General features: G+C 51.2%; 1 protein-coding gene across 1 annotated transcript; it reads left to right on the plus strand.

The window, feature by feature from the left end:
- Positions 1-14,286: 14,286 nt before the first annotated feature.
- On the plus strand, positions 14,287-15,521 carry LOC129082682 (insulin growth factor-like family member 1). The gene is given in 5 exon segments (XM_054588397.1): positions 14,287-14,311; positions 14,847-14,900; positions 15,012-15,187; positions 15,189-15,271; positions 15,512-15,521. Coding segments are annotated over 5 exon segments (348 nt in total).
- The last annotated feature ends 5,627 nt before the right edge of the window (positions 15,522-21,148 follow it).

A 21,148-nucleotide genomic window follows, 5' to 3' on the forward strand; every position in this document is an offset into this window, starting at 1 on the left:
ACAGAATCAAGAGTCCACAAATATACCTTCACGTGCATAGTCAACTGACTTTTGGCAAGGTTGCCAAGATAACTCAATGAGAAAAGGATCGTCTTTTCAGCGAATGGCGCTGGGACGACTGAGATGCACAAGCAAAAGAGCTAAGTAGCGCTTGTTGCTCCCACCATACAAAAAAAATCACCTCAAAATGGACCGCAGAACTAAATGCAAAGTCTAAAACCATAAAATCCTTCAAAAAAGCTAGCGGTAAATCTTTGTGCCCTGGAAGAGGAAAGCAGGGGTTTCTTAGATGACAACAGAAGCAGGAGAGACAAAAATAAGAACAGATAAATTAGATTTCATCAAAATGAAAAGCTCAAAGGTCATCATCAATAAAGTGAAAAGACAGCTCATACTATGGGAGGAGATGTTTGCAAATCACATGACTGGTGAAAGAATTTTACCTAGACTATAACAATAAGTCAGCAATCAAAAGCAAAATAAAGAAGAATGCTGAACGATACAAACACATTTCTTTAAACAAAATACAAGAATGGCCAATAAGAACATGAGCTGCTCACCATTTTTAGTCACGAGGGAAATCATAATGAAAACCACGGGAACCATCGCACATCACTTGTAAGTGGATATCCATACTAGCCTCCATTACAGTTAACACGCTATATTATTTTGATTGGTTTCAGGTGTGCAGCATAGCAGTCAGACAAGCATGTACTTTATATACTCTCCCCCCGCCCACTATTTTAAGAAGAAGCCACCTGACACCATACGCGGATACTACAATACTGTCGGTTGTATTCCCTAGGCTGTCGCTTACTCCCCCTGGAATTACTTTGTGCCTGCCAGTGGGTGCTTCTTACTCTTTCCACCTTTTTCACCCAGTTCCCCCCAACACCCCTCCGGCAACCATCACTCTGCTCTCTGTGTCAGTGAGTCTGCTCCTGTTTTGTTTGTTCATCTATTTTGCATAGCAGCATTTTTCCTAACAGTCACCTATGGAAATTGAAAAACCCCCACTTCTATCAACTGACGAATGGATAAACGAAAGGTGGCATAGCCCTGCAGTGGGATATCACTGACAGCAAGAAATGAGACTGCTGCGCTACAACATGCATGAACCTTGACACCCCCACCCCATGCACAGTGAAAGAGCCAGTCCCAAAAGACCACGCAGGATTCCACACTATGAAATGTCCAGAGGAGTCAAACCCATGGAGACAAGCAGTAGGTTGCTGGTTGCCAGGGCACGGGAGGAGGGGTTACTGGGAATTCGTGGTGATGGTTGCCCAACTAAATAAATACGCTTTCCAAGGGAACCACTAAATTATGTATGTTAAATGTTTAAAACGGCGTGTTTAAAGTTATTATATAAATTCTAGCTCAAAAAATTACTATTGAGAAGCAAGCGATTGGGGGAGGGGGGAGGGAGAAACCCAGCTCCAGACATATTAGTTTGAAAACACGGTCATCCCAGCTTCTTGGGGTCGGGCAAGCCCCTCCCCTTCCCCGGCCCTCAAACGAAAACCGAGTCCTCCTGAAAACACGTACATTGCTGAACCCCTGCGTCACTGGCTCACAGTGCACGGACACTTGGACCCTAGGATTTTCCCCTCTAACATGACGCCGTGCATATTTTCCATGTCACCGAAATGTCTGTGAAACATTGGAAGAAATTAGGTCCCGGTGAAATCCATCGCGGTGCAGTCAGACACCGCCACGGTACTCAGCCACAGAAAGCCTGACACGAACGCATGGGTCCCCAGAGAAAAATATTCTCAAATTTCATTTAAAAGGCAAAAGACTGAAAGATATATGTGTGTTAAGTTTAAAACAAAAAAAGGTTCTGTTCCAATAAGCACGTACACAATGTTTGATATGCGCCAGGCACAGATGGAAATCCTTCACAATATGAATTCATTTTACCTGGTTTTCATCACCATTTTCCAGTTCCGGAAACTGAGGTACACAGGCCCTTGCAACTCACACAGGTCACACAATTAATAGCAGGCCAGGCTCTGACCTGGGGACCCCTACCCAGGCTACCTCTGACCCGGCTACCTCTAGTCATGTCAGTGCAGAACCTTCTGGAAAGTCACGCTAGGCGCTGTCAATAGGTGTTTTTTGAGGAGAGGAAGACAAAGGTTAAGGATGGGGAGGAGCTTTGCTTTACATTTTATTTACTCCCGAGCTGCTGATACTTACAACGTGCTGTTCTTATATATAAAACCAATATAAATCCAAAATACAGTAACGGAAATCATCAAAGAATGGAAACAGTCAAAGATTAAAAATAAAACTGTGATTTAACGTGTACATGAGTGACTACTGATTACAAAAGAAAAATAAACAGGTCCTTAAACGAAACCTTTGTGTTTCCATCATCAATGACAAAAAAGAAAAAAGAAAAAAACTGCAAAAGACAACTGGAGAAAAACCTGTGAAGAGGAAATTACTCTCTGAGTTTCCAGTCTGTACCTGACCTTAGATTTCTACGGTTAACACCTTTTACCAAATTTTTGAGAAGACTTAAAAATATTTTTGAAATATTTTCATTGAAAATATTTCCAGTGCGTTAAAGTACACACATGAAGGGAAGTAAACTGGGCACAAAACTCAGTGTTTCCTCACTGAAAAGCACTTGGACATTTTTGAGGTCAATACTTCCAAGCGTTTCCTGTGCCCACTCTGAGAAGTGTACATATCATCTGATTCAAAATCCAAATATCAAAAAAATAAAAATAAAAATAAAAACAAAGAACAAAACCGCAGGCTGATGATCCCTCAATGCTACTCAACCCGCCTCCCCCAAGGACGCGGGCCAGGCCCGCCCTCCGCAGCAGCAAATCGTGTCTCCGCCCCGTCCCACCACAGTCCTGTCACCCACTTTCTTGTCGCCTAATTTAGGACGCTTCCACTTGTCCTCTTTTCACCACAAACTGCAGTGGAACCCCTTCCCGAGGGCACTCTCCCAACTACAACTCACGGGGAAGGAACGGCGGTCACAGGCGACAGGCTCTGGAACGCAGGAGGCCCAACTTCCGAAAGAGGGACGGGGCTGGGGGAGGGCACTGCGGCGTCCCCGTGGATCCTAGGCGACAGAGAAAAAGACGCTCCACAGCCTTGAGGGGCGGAACCGCCGCCCGCAGTGGAGGGTTGGGCCGTGAGCCTGACCGGTGACGGACGCCCAGAACCCTGGACAGAGGCCCGCGGGCCCCAAGCCTCCTCCCAGTGGCCGAACCCCACGGACTGTGGGTTTCCCGGAGGAGGAGGCCTGAGTGCCACCTGCCGCGCCCTTCCTCCTACCCGCACACGCGCGCGGCAGGGCCGGGCCCTCGGCACTCCTCTCACGGACCAGAAGAGCGCCAGTCCGGGGACTGCGAGAGAGCGCGTGAAATCACCGCCCAGACGCTGACCTCGCGCATGCGCCCTGTGGTTCCGGGCAAGGCCCTGCCCATCACAGGTCAACTGCCTGAGGCACCACTACGTCCTAAACGGTCTGGAGGCCCTGGACCAGGAGTCCCTGTTTCCTCCGTCCCCCACACATAGTACAGGGCTGTGAGGATGACTTCATCTGTGCCAAGCACTGGGAACACACGCAGAGCCTCTACCCACCCGGGCCGTCCCACACCTGCGCCTCAAGTTCATTCACGTCAGATTCTACTTCTGGCTTCCCGCCCAAACTCAGGCGCGTGCGCACACAGGACCTAGGGCTCCAGGCAGTCAGGGTCCCTGCCCTTAATTGAATGAATCCCTAGTTCTGCTTGATTTACTATGAAACCAATCGGGAAAGGACGACAGAACTCTGAAGGGCGCCATGAAAGTCCGAGTAAGACATGACAATGAAATGTAGCGTGTGGTTCTGACTTTGGCCCCTTTGTTATAAAGGCAGCTTTCAACAACGGGTGAAACCTGAAGGAGCCCTGAGGAATACATGGCCGTGATGTATTATCTTGATTTCCTGATCTGGGATTTGGTTCTGCAGGGGAGGTGCCTTGTTTGCAGCAGTTATGCACCAAAATATTCAAAGGTGTGGTAAAGAGACATTATGTTGGCCTCTTACTTTTGGTTTAGGAAACAAAAGCGAGGTAGTAACATTTATCCTATTCAATAGATAGGAGGATTAAATTATACGATGTGAAATCTTATAGCAGTTCTTGGCACACATCTTTCATTGAACTGAAGATTATAATGTAAAATCAAGACACTAAAAATACGTAATCAATGTGACCTCTATTTGTATGTTGCTATTTCTTCAAGGCAAACACACACATTTTTAGGTGTTTATGTTTGTGTGTATATCATCGCATCCATCTTAATTTCTACCACTAGAGGCCACATCAGATTTAGGTTAGAGCTCAAGTGGGTTTTAGTTTAAATTGACCAGTGGTGCTCACATGTTTTTGTATTACAACTCTTTTATTCTCATAAAAATTATTGAGGATATGACTTCCGATCAAGCGTAGGTAGACATGCTTCACCTCCTTGCACAGGAGCCAGGAGGAGGATCACAACCAACCTCAAAACAAAACACACCCAGAACGACCAGAAAATCCACCTGTATGGATGTCCCACAGTCAGGGATTTAAAGAAGCCATATTCATCCAGATGGTGCACAAAACAGGGAGTCAAAACAGCTCTGCCTAATACACAGAAACAAACACAGGGAGGCTGCCAAATCGAGGAGACAAAGAAATATTGCCCAAATGAAAGGACGAAACAAAACCCAGAAAAGGAACTAAGTGAAATGGAGGTAGCCAACCGATCAGATGCAGAGCTCAAAACACAGGTGATAAGGATGCTCAGAGAACTCATTGAGGACGGCAAAAGCATGAGGGAAGAAATGAAGCCTACCCTAAGTGATTTCAAGAAAAATCTGCAGGGAACCAAGAGCAAAGGGAAGGAAGGCAAGATTTAAATCAACAATTTGGAAATTAAGGAATAAATAAACAATCCACCAGAAGGGAGTGAAGAAACAAGAATTCAAACAACAAGGAGAGACTAACAAGAGCCTGGAAGTCTCCCAAAGGGCCACAATCTGGATCGTGGGAATGACAGAAAGAGAAGAGAAAGAGCAAGAAGTTGAAAACTATTTTGAAAAAATACTGAAAGAAAACTTCCCTGATCTGGTGAAGGAAATAGACACACAAGTCCAGGAAGCACAGAGAGCCCCCAAAAGGTTGGACCCAAAGAGGACCGCACCAAGGCACATCATAATTAAAATACCAAAGGTTAAAGAAAAAGAGAGAATCTTAACAGTAGCAAGAGAAAAGGAGACAGTGACCTACAAAGGAGTTCCCATAAGACTATCAGCTGATTTCGTAAAAGAAACTTTGCAGGCAAGAAGAGACTGGCAAGAAGTACTTAAAGTGATGGAAAGCAAGGACCTACGGCCAAGATCGCTCTACCCAGCAAAGCTATCCTTTAGAATGCAAGGGCACAGAAAGTGCTTCCAAAACAAAGTAAACCTAAGCAGTTCATCATCACCAAGCCCTTATTAGGAAATGTTAAAGGGACATATTTAAGAAAAAGAAGAAGACCAAAACTATGAACGTTACAATGACAACAAACTCACAACTATCAACAATTGAATCTCAAAACCAAAAGCAAACTAAGCAAAAAACCAGACCAGAATAGAGTCATAGATATAGCGATCCTTTCGAGAGTTATCAGTGGGGTGGTGGAAGGAGGAGAATGTGAGGAGAGGTACAGGGACTAAGAAGCATAATGGGCAGGTACAAAAAAGACAAAGTCATATTAAGAACAGCATAGGAAATGGCGACACAAAGAACTCATTAGCAGAACCCATGGACATGAAGTGAGGTGGGGGGGTTGCTGGGGGGAAGCAGGGTACCAGGTGGAAGGGGGCAAAGGGAAGAAAATACGGACAGCTGTAATAACATAATCAATAACCTATGCTTCAAAAATTACTAAGGATCCTCAAGAAGTTTTTGTCTATGTGGCTTATATACAATAGGATGTACTGGTAAACCAGCTCTCTGAAGGAAAAACGGCGCCATGCTATAGAGTTGCTGGGGTGTAAATACTCCCACCATATCCCATCTCAGGCTCTCAAAGGTTTAACAGCAGGCTCCCATGCCTAAAACTTGACCATTTGCCTTTCTGCAGCCAGTAGGGGTCAGCACCAGCACACACTGCATAGCTATTCATCTTTACCTTGTTGACATTCACACTGCAAATGTGTTTAAACATCTATTCACTTACTTAAAATAACTAGAATAAATCCATTGCATGTTAACATCAAAGCAATGATATCATCACATATCACGTGGGCCATGGGAAACTTCACACACACTGGCAGAAAAGGTAAGGAAAATTACCTCTCAGGATCATGATGAGACTAGTTTTCACCTTGTGGGCCCATGAAAGGACCTCAGTGACCCCAGGGGTCGCCAGACCACACTTTGGGAAAACTGGCTTAGATTTTCTATTCTTCACTCTATTCAGTCCAGTGTCCTCCTTTTTAAAAATTAATGTTTCACAATATTTCTTTTGTTGTTATGAAATGAAATTCCTACACAGTGTAACTTACTTCTACCTGTATATAAACTCTCATGGAAAAAATCATTGCAATATATAATCTGTAATATAGAAAAGAAACAAAAGAATAATACAGTCTTGACACTCCTTTTCCAGAGACAAGTGCATAAGCGCTGAGGAGGTGTTTGGACTTTAGGAAGGAGCAGGTGCCCTGGCGAGTTTGGCTCACTTGGTTGGAGCATCATCTCCTAAACTGATAGTCACAGGCTCGAATCCCAAACAGGGCACAAGCCCAAGTTGTGTGTTTTTTCCCCAGTTGGGCATGCGTGACAAGGCTGCCCGCTGCTGTTTTTCTCTCACATCGCTGTTGCTCTCTTACACAGGGAAACAAACAGGGCTACTTGGAAAAAACAAATACAACCCTTTCAAACACTGTAAAGACCAAACCCAGGACTGTCTGACCCAAACCCTCATCGCTGTCCAGTCAGGGCTCTCAGTGCCACGGACTGGCCCTCCATGCCCTGGCCACACGCCCCGCCCCCGAGCCGCCCCTACCCTACCCCGCTCTCCCTCTGTTTGCCACCCAAGGCCTGACTCAGCCACCTACAGACACTGGGATCCAAGCCAGGAGGGCGGATGGGCTCCTCCTTCCTCAGAGATGCCAACCCCAGCTCTGCCCCAGGGATCCTGTTCATCTCTGGGACCCACAGGGACGCTGAGCTGGCTGCAGGGCCCACCTTTGGTCATCCCAGGAAACGCCCGAGGCAGAGGACGTGAGAGCCAAACCCATGTTTGTGGAAGACGTGATGGGGCTGCTAGTCCGGAAAGGAGGCACAGGTTTGTGCCCGGAGGCCTCCCACTCCCATGTTTCCTACCTGTGTGTACGTGATTTACTAGAAAACATAGATATTGTATCATTGTGTGGGCCGTACACAGTTCAAAAGCAAGTTGAATTACCCAATAAAGGTTAACATTCTAGGCAGTGTGCATTATTCTGTTGTCAATAAACTCTATTTTAGTTTTGGAAGGATCCATTTTGACAAACTCACTGGCTGCTCAGGCTGGAAGGCTGCTCAGGCTGAAACGCTGCCCTGACCCCCAGTGGGAGCGGCCTCCCCGCCCTGCGGTTGCGGGGGGCAGTCTGAAGGGCAGGGAGGGAGCGTGCAGTCCGCAGCCCCTGGGACTCTGCTCTGGCACCATTATTTCTGCTCTCAGAAGCCTCGTCCCTGACTCCCGCCTCCTGCTCAGCCCTCCGGTCCACCCCCTCACAGGAGACACGCACTGGGGTCTTCCACAGGCGCAAATCTCACCACTTTGTCCCCTGCTTAGGACGCGCCAGGGGTCCCAGTGCACCCAGGTTAAGTCCCACAGGGGGCCTGGCTCTGCCCTGCCCTCTGTCCCCCCAGGGTTGGGCCCCACTGAAAGAGTCACAGTTCTTGCCCATTCTTAAAATCACAGCTCAGACAGCCTCTCCCCCAGGAAGCCACCGCTGATGCCCGTGGTCCTCGTTCCCAGCCCTGTTCACTCTGGGTCCTTATTGTCTGGGGTGGTCCGTGTCCCTCGCTGGACGTGAGAACCAGAAGGACAAGGCCTGACACTAAGTCACGTGGGGTCCCCAGCAGCAACTAGCACAGGGCTGATGACAGAGCAGGTGCTCGGGGATATTGAATGAATATGAGTGAATGAATGAATGAGCAGAAAAATGAATGAAAGCTCTGTGTTCAAGTGCTGGTGAAGATGTGGAGAAAAGGGCACCCTAGTACAGGGTTGGGGGGAATGCAGACTGATGCCGCCACTGTGGGAAACTGTATGGGATTTCCTCAGAAAACTCAAACTGAAACTGCTTTTTGACCCAGAGTTTCCACAGCTGGAAATATGCACTAAGAATCGTGAATCACCAACTCAAAAGAACCTGTGCACCCCTATGTTCATTGCAGCACTGTATACAATAGCCAATGCTGGAACCAGCCTTTCAGGAGATCAGTGGATCCAAAAACGGTGGGACATGTACACAATGGAATACTGCCCAGCAGGAAGAAAGAAGGAACTCTTACTTTTTGCGAGAGCATAGTTGGAACTGGAGAATGTCATGCTCAGTGAAAGAAGCCAGTCAGTGAAAGAAAAATACCGTATGATCTCACGTTAAGAGGAATCTAATGACCAAGGAAATTGACAAACAAAACAGAACCACAGGCACAAAACATGCATGTGCCCAGAGCAGAGGGGGAGGGGAATAATGGCAGAAAGAAGGAGAAAAGACTAGTCAAAGAGCATGTATGAGTGACCCACGGACATGGCCAACATGTGGGAATTGGCTGTAGGGGTGGGGTGGGATGGACAGAGGAGGGCAAAGGGGGGAAATTGGGACAACGGTAATAGAATAACATTTAAAAAATGATTAAAAAGAGAAATGAATATTCCATGTACATATGTCAAGGAAAAAGCACCGAGTTCAGAGTGTGTCAGTCCGGACACACTCCCCTTCTGAGAACCGGTGCCTGAACCTCTCCAGGCAGCCTCCCTGCCCTCCCCCAAACGCTCGTGGTCAGCTGGGCCCTGGATCCCCCTGCTGGGGAGGCCTAAGGGCCCCTCCGTGCAAAGAACCTCCCTCCCAGCCTCCCCTCCGCTGCCCCCGGGTCCCACACGCGTGGGACCTACCCTGGCCACCAGCATCCAGGCCCTGCCTGCCCTGAGTGACATGAGCCAGGGCTCCGAGCCTTCTTTAGCAGTAAAGTGATGAATTACTCATAACCCTGACTTGGCTGCATCTATTGGAAAACACAGATGTTGCATCATTGTGCAGCTTACACACAGTTTCAAAAGAAAGTGAAAAGGAAAACAGGCCAAGCGCACAGTCAGCCTCCCTCGGGGGGAGGGACACGTTTGCCTTCTGATCCCCTGGGGCTTCTCTCAGAGGGAGCTGCGGCCCCTCCCGCTGATCCAGCGCACTCAGCCACAAGGAGGGTGAGCTCCCACGAAGAAGACAGCAGAAACGCTGAGGCTCATCCCCTTGGTCTGACTCTCAGGGGTCACAGTCTACTGCAGAGCCTTTGGGCTTTTTCTCAAGCACGTCAGTGAGACCAACAAGCACGATGATGACACTGGTTACATCGATCCCATCTCGAGTCGTCGGTTGCTTTCCAAGTGTCCCGCGCGGCTTCTCTGTTCTCAAAGTATGAGAATCTGTAAACCTCATACTTTGCCGGTGTGAATGTAAAATGGTACGATGAGTGTGGAAAATTTTTATCCCTCAAAAAGTAAAACGTAAAATTACAATGTGGACCAGCAATTTTATACCTTGAAAGATAACTAAAATAACTGAAACAGTTGTTCAAACAATCATCTGTACACAGATGTTCACAGCAATATTATTCACAACAATTACAAGGTATAAACATCAGAAAAGTCCCTCAGTTGGTAAGCGGATAAACCAAAATTGGTATATCCTTATAATGAAACGTTATTTCTCATAAGAAATGAAGCGCCGATACATGCTACAACATGGATGACTCTTGGGAACATTGCGATAAGGGAAAAAAGCCAGACACAATGCACATATTGCCTCTCGCTCCCTCTATGGAAAATTCAAAATACGTAAATACATGGAGACTGAAAGCAGATTCCCTGGTTTCTAGGGACTGGAATGAAGATGGTGTGGGCGGTGATTGCTCAATGAGTATGCAGTTTTCTTTATTTTCTTTCTTTCTTTCTTCTTTCTTAGTATAGGGTTTGGGGGGGTGATGAAAATACTGTGGTGGTTGTTAGACAACATCTTGAATGTCCTAAATGCCACTGAACTGACAATGGATCAAACGGTAAACGTATGGCCTATGGATCTGACCACACATAACAAAGAAAAGCAAAAGCAGCTGAGTGGGCTCTGTGCCCAGAAAGCCGGAGGAACTGTGCACACCTCGGGTGCTGGCCACTTGCCTCCTGTCATTGCGTCTGTGGCTGGAGTGACACTTCCCCGGAGCACCCGCGCTCTACAGTGTGACTCTGATCCCCACCTGCTTGTGCAGAGTGGAGGCTGCTCTAGTTCAACCAAATCGAACACCCTTGATCTAATGGGCCCCTGAATCCTGGCATTCCTTCGTACCGATGACCCAAAACCACAACTGCGCCTGCTTCTCAAGTGTCTACATGGACGGCAAAGGGACAAAGGGATGTAAGCAGTGCTCAGCAGAAGAAGATGTCCAAAGTGCCATCAGAATATACTGGGGTGACTCCCTGAAGCCTTTGGATTCTGAGACGTTTTGGAGGGTGACATTTAAAGTGGAAGCTGGAGGATGAATAGAATGCATGGGAAGGGAGAAGGGACACAGGCAAGAACCACCAGGCATGGGCCCTGGAAGATGGGGGTGTGGAGGGGGCACAGACACTGAGAAACAGAAAGTGGGGAGGGGGGGGGGGGGGCCTACAGCTGTGGGACACGGGGTGGGGCCACGGGAGGCACCTGGAGTTGCCCTATGGAGCTGTAGTAAGTTGAAATGACGGGGAGCCATGAAGGCTGTGCTGGACAGTTGGCGTCCTTCCCAACCACTCAGGGGCTCCCTGTCCCCAGAGGACAGTCCGCTTCAGACTGCCTTTCCCAGGAGGCCTTGCAGCTGGGCTGCGTTGGAAGCTCTGGGCAGCACAGAACGCACCAGGTGTTCCCCAGCAGCCACCGCAGGTCCAGGCAAAGGCTCTGAGGTGCCCGAGGCTGCTGGGGCTGTAGATGTGACATCCAGGTTTCTGAGTCACACCAGCAGTGCCATTCTGGGGCTCACACCCTAGGACCTGGTCTTCCAGCCCCTCCTATGATAAAAAGGTCCTTAACTCACTGATTTACGTGGACGATCCAACAAGGGCTGTAGTAGAGAGAAGCCATTAATTTTCCCATCCATTCTCTGGCCACCAGATGCCCCTTTGCAGGGAGAGGAATCAGTTACTAAATTCCTGATGATGTGATTAGTGCAAGGAGCGACACATGTTCCTCACCAACCAGAGAAGAGGAGGACTTCCTAACCCTGGGCAGCCCCAGTCCCGCCTCCTGCATACCTCACATTCTTTCTATACACCCGAAACTCTCACATTCCTGCCTAATCCCTGGAAGCAGCTCCTTGAGGCCAGATGGAAATACCAGCTAGATGCTGACAGAAGGGATATTTTCAATCAATTCCTGGGAAAAGGGAATGCCAGGAGTAATGCCGGGAAGAAAGCAGGAAATGCCAGTGTCCTGGGCTTCACATTCGGCAGCCCAGCACTGTGGTCTCAACCAGGAGCTGGGAACATCAACCTGCGGCTTGTCCAGGGGTGTCTGTAGGCAGAGCCTGCCTGTAGGCAGAGCCGCCAGAGCGGTGAGGCCAGGGGTCCTTGAAGGCTCCTGGACTGGGACCAGGAGTCCTGCGTTCTGTTCCAGCCTGTGTCACTGACTAGTAGAACAGTGGATCAGTGCCCTGCTTGGATTCGGGGAGCAGGATGAGGGAATAAAACAAATGACTGAGGTCAGGATCTTACACTTATTACCAAGAGAGCCAGGAACTTTTCTAGCCATTACGAGGGACACAATCCCAACACCTAAGGACGGCTTCAACCAACACAGGCCCAAATCTACCAGTATGGGGCTGTCACGCAGGAGACAGAGCTGTCCCCTGACAGCTTGTGTTCCACAGCGGACCTAACAGGAAGGGGATGGCTAAGGGATCTGGTGGTGGAACTAGACAGGACAGTGTGCAAAGGCTTCTCCGATACCAGTAGAAGGGGCCAAGGCAGGATGCAAATCCCACAGTCTCTCTCCAGAGCCTCCATGGCGTTGAGTTAATGGCTCTCAGTGTCCACAGATCTCAGGACCAGCCGTCTGCTTATCAATCCAAGCTCCCAAACCCTTGTCCTGTCCTGATCTCCCTCCACCACCTATGACTCAGCTGTGTGCCAGAGGGCATGGGCCGGCTCTTTCTATTCATGCACAACTGTCACGGGGAGCGATGTGTTGCAGGCAGCACGGGGTTCCTGGATCTGAGGGTCACTGTCTGGAGCCAGCTGAGGAGGTAGTGGGGCTCGGATCCTGCAGAGCTCATCCCGGGATGTCACGGATGGGGGGAATAAACACAAGACATCGCAAACACCTTTCTGTCTGCCAGGAGAGGGCCAAGGTCACTTCCCTCTAGTGGAGAAGTCCCCAAGACCCTTTTTCCAAAGGCTTTTATTGAAAAGGTTATCAGTGGGGCAAGGTAATAGGAATATGCAGGTTATCTCATTACATAAGTATGCTAATGTTTACAAAGAATAGATGATGTTTTGAAGAAAGCAAGTGCAGGAACACACTGATTTACATGGGTCCAAGAGGAGACTAGTAAACATGAGAGTGTACACAGGAGAGCACCAAAAAGTTTAAGGTTAGAGTCTGTGAATAATATAAATTTCCTTCCCAGCATGAGCTGGCTATCACAGCTTTTGAAGGAGAAACAAAGCATGCTTTAAAGAATTTACTTCTCGGCCTGATTTCCCCTGGGCACCACCAGATCCAGTTTAGGACTGTCTCCAGTATTGTTTCCGACCTGAGCCAGGTAGGGGGAGGGGGCTGCCAAGAGACAAGGAGACTTCTTTCAGATAAAATAGGACCCCAGTCATGTCCAAGCCAAGCTGATGGGTGTGGGCCTTTTTGCCCTTCCTCCATGTCCCCCAGGTCCTTGAACTGCTACTCATATTGGCTGTGTCTGTCTTAGGTCATCCTTCCTCTTGAGAGGTCTTATCCATCTTTGACTACCAGCTGTCACAGGGCCAAGCAGGGTGATATGAGTGAGACAGGCGCTGCGCCCCTGCCAGGGGGACAGGTTTTGTCTCCTCAGTGGCCTATTTTCCCAAGATCTCCTTGATCATTTCCAGCACTGGGGCCCTCTCGCCTGTCAGCAGGGCTACAGTTTCAGAACCAGACAGGACGTTCCCCAACACACAATCTCAGACATTCCCTGGGGAATGTTTTCTCTCTCACTCTGCTGGCGTACCAGATTTTGGCAGAGGCCATCAGGCCTGGGTCCCAGCCTGCCTGGCGTCATCCTGGAAAACGTGTTTCACTGTGTCCTCGCCCTGGTTCCTGTCTGAAATGGGTGCACTGCATGGAGGAGCCTCTGGCTGGGACTGGGCTCCAGGTGCAGTGGCATCAGGGGGAGTGAGACTGGAGGTTGTCTTGGGCAAGCAGAGATCGGAGGGCAGGAACTTTCCAAAGGCAGAACAGAGATGCAGAGGGGCTCGGCTGCCTACAGGAGTGATAACTCCGCTTTCTGGGTCCCTGAAGGGAACCTTGTCCATGCTGCAATGGGGCTGAGGTGTCCCTAAGAGATAATTTCCCGCAGGAGCAGAGGATGGGCTTTACTGCTCTGACGACCGGCCATCTGAATGAAGTGCCCATCAGGATTCCATCCCTGTCTCTGCTTATTGGTTCTGGTGGTGACGGGCAGTGCCAACACCGGCTTTTCCGGTTTGATCTTCACTCTGGAACAGACGGCATGGCCGGGAGGCACGCGCTGTGCCATCCTGCCGGTGGACAGGGCCGTGGTGTGGGCATGAGTGGGACGCGTTTGCACAGAGTATCCGGCAGAGGAGCGGCATCGTCCTCTCCTGGCTGCCAGAGGCTTCCACGGTGCCAGGCACCACATTTGGATCGTCCTACCCCAGGGCAAGCATGCCTCTGCAGGCCGGGACCGGAGGCAGGAGATGGAATGACATCACCCACACCTGATAAAAGCACCTGCTGGAGCTGCAGACCTTCCACTGACTTTGCAGGCGCTGACGGAGAGACCCAGAACCATGACTTCCCGATGCTACATCCTGGGTAAGGAGGACCCACCGCCAGTTCCCTCAGAGCCCGGCCCCGAGCTCAGCCACCCCCGGCCCCACCTCATCGTCCTCCTTAGCGCCAGGCCTTCGCTGACCCCCATCCCCAGTCACACCCGTGCACGTCTCGGATTCACTTCTGAATCTCATGCCCAACGCCACACATGTCCCTCTGCCCCTCCCAACGCAATCTTCCACCTTCCACGCGGGTCCTCCCCGCAACAAGCCAGAAGCTCAGCCCCTGAGGGCCTCACAGCACCTGGGCCTCCTGCTCTCAGCTTCTGCCCAGGAAACACCCACCTCCCCCAACCCTACACCTGCTTCTCCCAGAGTCCTGCCAGCACCCTCCCCCTCCATAGCTCCTTATACAAACCCCCTGAGCACAGGGCACGGGGGCCGCCCTGCACGCTCCCAGCCTCCCCCTGAACTCCGTCAGCCCAGGGGCCCCTCAGACCGGCCCGGCCCCAGGCTGGGCTCCCGAGGTGGACCCACGGCTCCCCTCCAGCCGACCTCACCCGTCTCCTCTCCCACAGCTGCCTCGGCTGCTCTCTGCGTCGTCACCCTCCTCTGCGCACATGGAGTCCCAGGTGAGCCCAGAGGGACATGGACACGTGCGGGTGGGGGGCGGCTCCCAGAGCGCCCCAGGCTGGGCCCCGCCTGCCCAGCCGTCCGGGCCAAACCGGCTGTGTCTCCTCCAGTGTCTCCCACGGCCGCTCACCTGCTCCTCTGCCAGTCATATACAACATGTGGAGACAAGCTCTATGACCCCCAACAGCACTGCTGCTATGACAACGCTGTGGTGCCCTTGAGCAGGACCCAAAAGTGTGGGAACTGCACCTTCAGGGTCTGCTTCGAGCAGTGCTGTCCCGGGTCACTCGGATCCCCCGGAGACCTTCGTGGTCAAAAGGAGAGGCCAGTGTTCCTCGGCCCGGTGTGCGGACGACAGGGTTTGTTCCAGGTGAGGTCCCGGCTCCTTCACAGGGAGAGGGCGTGCAGAGGCCGGGGTGGGTCTGGATGCCTGGTCTCTCCATGACGCCGCCGCCCTGCCGTGGTCTCGGTGTCCCCGTCCCCGTCCTCCTGCTCTGTTCATCCATCTCTCCTCCCTCTCTCTCTGTGTTTTTATTTCTCTCTCGCCCTCTTTCCGCTCCTCTGCCCATGTTCTCTCCGTCCCTCCATTTCTCGTCCTCTCTCTCTGCAGTGTCAGCTGACAGAGGACCGGTGACCAGCTGACCTCCGGATTCGGCTTCCCGAACGGGCCCAGAGACAGGGCCGCGGTGCTGACCGAGTTCTGGCAGGTGGATTGGATGTTTGGCGACAGGAGACACTCAGCTTCCATCACTCTTCTTATTCTTTCTCCTTTAGCAATAGATCTGTCCAATCTGGGGGACCGGTCCTCTTTCTATGATTCTGGCCAACCTTGGGAGGTTATGTTGCTGTCGGAGGATCCCGACACCTAGAGCCAGAGTCAGGAAGCGGAACCCCAGGCCCTGGGGCCCCCTCGCTGGGGCAGCTCATTTCTTTGGGTCACTTTCTCTACCTGGTGGAAACACAAGGCACTTTACAAGCTGTGCAATTTCCCACAAACTGTCCTGGCTCATGAACGCTTGGGAAGGGTCATCAACTGTAGACAGGGGTCCTTTACGGGGATTCCAGAAGCCGCAAGGTATCTCCACTTTTGGCAAATATAATCAAATTTCACCATGATCTGCTTGCTTCACTAATAAAAACTCCACCCAATCACAGGGCTCTGGTTCTTGATTCGACTTCACCAGCACATGTGGCAGGGACAGGGGCGCGATGCACAGGGAAGGAGGGGGCTGTAGCTCTGGATCTGAGTGACATCCCCCACCTCTCCCCCCAGCCCCCGCACACACACCTTTCTCCAGTCACTGGAGGGAAGTCCTGGCTGCCTTTCCCCTTGGCGGGCAGCGGGCGGGTGCAGCACGGCTCTGAAAGTGGGCCAGCGAGGAGTCCCCGGCATGGGGGACGGAAATGCGCCTGTCCTACAACCTAGCCTAGGGCTGCACAGCCTGCCTGCCACTGCCAGGAGGAAGTTGTCGTTTGCGAGGCAGAGACTCACACAAGAAGAATTGAGCTGCCTCCTCAAAAAATTTTCCTGGAATAAATAAACCAAAGAGGTGTTCTCATTTCCCATTGTCCACTTTCACCCTAAACCCAGGGTGCACACTGCTGCCCGAGGTCCTGGCTTCTCCCAACTACAATACGCGGGGTGGGGCCGCGGTCACTGGCATTCGGCTAAGCCGCCTTTAGGCAGAACTTCCAGAAAGAGGGACCTTGTCCGGGAAGGAGGAGCATGCGGATATCACCAGGCCCCGAGGAGAAGGCGGGGCAGGACCCCGTGGCGGGAAGGGACAGGCTGGGGCTGGGCGGGGCAGGACGGGACAGGTAGGGCATCAGTGACAGAGGCTGCATATGCTTCCTGTCCTTTCCACAGACTTTTGAAATTGTGAGAGAAATTAAATCTCCATTTCACGTACTAATTTTACTTTTAAACAATCATATGAAAATGGGACAGAACAGGAAGGGACTTCAAGGTCACTGCTGTGGGGTTGCTGGCAGGCCCCACCGCCCAGCCACGTGGCTTCCCCCCGACCTTCTGGAAAAGCTGGTGACACGGGTGCGGCCCAGACTGAGGGGCCTGAGCCGAAAGGGCCTCCGGTTGAGGTTCCACCTCCCCCAAGTTGTTAGGCCGCCCACTCACCACCACCGGCTGAGAGGGGCCCTCAGAGTCGGCCCTTCGCTGAGCAGGAGGCCCAGAGCCTTAGGGATTGTCCGCTCAGACCTTTGTCTCTACTTGGTGTCACGAAGTCTAGACCTGCCCTTTGCAGAAGCCTAAGCAGCAAATCCAGTAAAAAGCAGAGCCCCTCCCCATGCTCAGCCCTTGTCTGCTCCCCTCAAAGCACACTATGGCCAGCGGCAGCGTGACCTTCCAGAAGGCTCTGTGAGCGTCTGCGCAGACACGGTGGAGGCGGCAGGTGCTGGGGGAGCAGGAACTCTGCCGCTGGAGGGCCCCGGTGAGACCCTGCCCTGCTACTCCCTGTGTGATTCTGGGAGTGACGATGGCTTCTGTGCCTCGGTTGCCTCGTTTGTAAAATGATGATGGAAACCAGATAAAATGTGTCAATATTTGTAGAGGGTTTCAAACAGTGCCTGGGATATATGAAACATCTCAGTGCGTGTTGCACAATAAATGTTTTCTTGTTTTAACTGACAGGTATAAATAACTTTCATTATTTAGCCTTTTTAACACAAGAATAAGTGTAGAACTATTTCAGAGTGAGGACCCACAGGTTCATCTCAAGCTTTGGAATGCCAGGAAGTTGGTGCAGGGTCTGAATGTATCAACACGGTTAATCCAAGGAACTCAACCTCTTTCGTTTTTTAAATAGATTTCAAAGACTCTCAAATGACATGGAGAATGTTCACAACATAATGCTCCAGGACAAAACCCTAAGACGCATGTCCACTGCTCAGACCATTAGCCCTGTGTGTAGAACTTGCCCCCCGTGCTCCTGGAGCCTCGGGTTTTCTTTAGCGCCGGTGAAGCGTAGACGCTGCCGGACTCCGTAGTCCATGGACGACAGCCATGTAGCTCATCAATCAATGGCTATATATTTCAGTGCTTAGTTTTAATATTTTATTTTTCAATGATTTTATTTATTTTGAGAGAGGTGGAAGGGAGGGAGAAAGAGGGGAGAGAAATATCGATGTGAGAGAGAAACACCCATCAGTTGCATCAATGCGCTCCAACCTGGCACCTAACCCGCACCCAAGGCGTGTGCCCTGACCTGGGAATGAACCGGCGAACTTTCGCTTTTCTGAATGACACCCACACCACTGAGCCACACGGATGAGGGAGGGCTGTCGGTAATAAATCTTGTGCTTACGAGTTCTCCCACAGTTTGAGGTGAGGCGCACGCTACTCCTAAAAAGAGCCAGGGGGGCCGGTCCAGCCACAGCATCACTGCGGTCCAGGAAATGGCGGTGGGCGCCACCGCGGGGAACAGTGGCCCCGGATCATGCCCCAGGCCATCCACCCTGAGCATCGCTCTGACCGGGTGGACACCCCCACAGCACCGCTCATGAGGTGGCAGGCGTTTGGATCATTTCCAATTAAGGCTATTAGGAGAATTCTGCTATGAATGTACTTGCACGAGTGGGTGTGAAGAGGTTTTGTGGTTTTGATTTGCATTTCCCTAATGACTAAACATGTTCACCCTGCTTTCACAGGCTTAGTGGCTATTTGAATATCGTCTTTAAGAAATGTCTTTGAATCTCTTCTCAACTTCTTCTTTGGTTTGGCTTTGGATTGTTGACTGGTAAGAGTGCTTATTATATCTGGATGTAATTTCCTTTTCAGGCATATACTCGCCAATATGTTCTTGCATACTGGGCTGTCCTTTCGGCTCTCTTGACGGTTGTTTTCGAAGTGAAATTTTTAATTTTTGATGAACTCCCATTTATCGGTGTGGCTGTGGCCCGTCTTCCGTGTCCAAAGAGCTCTAATGTTCTAAAAATTTTGCGTTGCCCAGGCCCGCAGCACTGCTCGGGGGCACCCCTCGAGTCCCCGCGCCAGGCCGCCCGTCAGGCCCTGCCAGAGACCTCGACAGCTCCTCCTCCTCCAGTGAGGAGCCGGTGGGCGGGCGCCCCCAGCAGTGGTCCCCGGGCCCCTGCTGCAGGGAGCAGAGACCAGGCCTCAACGCCTCAAGTGTGACCGGGCACCTCCCCGGTCAGCACGTGCAGCCTGGCCCTCCGGGCTGGGGGCCGCAGCCCCTGTTCCTCAGTGACTTCCTGGGGCCTGACCCTCTCCCCACTCAGCTGATGCTCCCCCCAGATTCCTGCTTTTCACCTGGCAGGGCCTGCTGGGGGCCCCTGGACATGGACAGCACCGCTTCCTGCCGCCAGGAGGGAGATTCACACTATTTGCTCCCGGGTCAAAAGCGGAAGCCAGCGAGGCAGCAGGGGACAGGAAGAAATGCCCGTTTCCTTCCCTGCTTCACGGGCTGGCGGCCCCAAACGGAAGACGCCCTGCTGGGGCTGCGGGAACAGGGCAGCGGGGCTCCCCCAGGGGCGTCTGAGGTCAGGGCATCCCTGCGTGTCCTGAGGGGCGGGCCAGGGACGGAGGGAGGTTGGTGGGGAGTGGGGGCATGTGGGACAGGTCTGTGACCTTTAGTGGGGCCTCCGGCTATGGTCTTGCATCCTAGGATCCAGGGGAGAGAATACAGTCAATTGGGGAGGGGGATACTCTTGTTTCCATGAGACCCTAAGCATCCTCTTGGTGGGAAGAGACAGAGTCCCCAAGTCCTGGCTCATGACAATGGCCATGGCAGCGCTGCTCCTGGTCCTCACTGGGCCCTAGGACCAGGACTTTTGGCCGGCATGTGTCTGGACAGTGACAACCAGAGGGGCCAGGGCCGAAAGCGGGGATGAAGGGGCAGCCGGTTATTGGAGCTTCTCGTTTGGGTGTCTGGCAGCTGCTGCCGGAGACTGGGCAGCCCCTGGCAAGGAGTCGTTATGGCTGTGGGATGGATGACAAGCAGGCCGCACCACAGGTGAAGGAACCCTGGTCACACTCGCGGGAGACCCGGAGACGGCAAGGGGACTCCCGGAGGAGCAAGGCCCTCCCTCCCCCTGTCTGCAGGGAAGCCCAAAGAGGAAGGGCCTTCCTTTGGGCAAGACCCTGGGATTAGCGTGAGGCATCCTGAAGCTGAGAGATGGGCACACGGTTGGAACTTCGTGTTTCTACCAAGGCAGGGAGCGTGCCGACTCTGACAGGGCTGCCTGTGTGGGCAAGTGGGAGGGGTGGGCTGAAGCCATCCACGTCTAATAACTGTGTCAGCCTGCAGTGGCCCCATGTGTCCCACGTGGCAGGTGAACCTCTGCTCTTCGGGGAGAATGCGGGTGGCACCCAGGTCTGGCAGATTCCAACCCCAAAGCTGCCCTGGGGCCCCGTCCTGAAGCCACAGAAGGGCGGCACCCTGAGGGCCCAACAACCAACACACAGACAAACCTTGAAAATGAAAATGAGATGGAAAGACGCGACTTTTAGGGAACACGTGTGAGCCTGTGAGAGCCTGCTTCTCAACAGAATGACAGAAGGCAGGGCACAATGAGATGCCACCTTTCAGGTGACAAAATAAAAGAAATAACCAGAGAAAATACTTCTGAAAAAGGGCGAAACAAACATGGTCTAAGAAAAGGAAAAAAGAAAAAAAAAAAGTGCGTGGTCACAGCTGGCACATCTGAGCTCAAGGAAAAGCCAACAGAGGGCCTTCAGGCGGAGGATTCGCCTCCAGAGGATGAGACGGGAAAAGCGGGCGGGAGGGAAGGCAGCATCAAAGAGCAGTTGTGGGAGTAGGTACAACGACACTGAAGACACTGAATAGCAATTTTAATTCACTGTGGAGTGTGAAGTATCGTACAACCGAATTTATGACAACTATAATCACGTGAGAGTTGGAAGTAGGAAGTGGAATTTAAAGGTTAGCGATACTTGGGAACCGTTAAAAGCAACTATCAGAACCTGACTACAGTACTGATACATATTGTAATCCCTAAAACGACCGCTGTGAGAAAGATAAGAGATGATTAATTAACAAACTAAATAGGAGAAAAAAGTGGAGGGCTGAAAAAGCCAGACATCCAAAAGAAGGAAAGAGAGGAGAAATAAAGGAACAAACAGATTGGCTAAATAGAAAACGTAAGGGGAGGTGGTAGACATAACTCCAAACATATCGATAATTATCTAAATGTGAGAGGAGTAAAAGAATGATAAAATATGTGTTTTAAAAACATGAAAGCAAATTATGCTGCT

This window comes from Pteronotus mesoamericanus, unplaced genomic scaffold, assembly GCF_021234165.1.
Source record: "Pteronotus mesoamericanus isolate MK-2021 breed Mesoamerican mustached bat unplaced genomic scaffold, CSHL_Meso_final scaffold_137, whole genome shotgun sequence".
Lineage (NCBI taxonomy): Eukaryota > Metazoa > Chordata > Mammalia > Chiroptera > Mormoopidae > Pteronotus > Pteronotus mesoamericanus.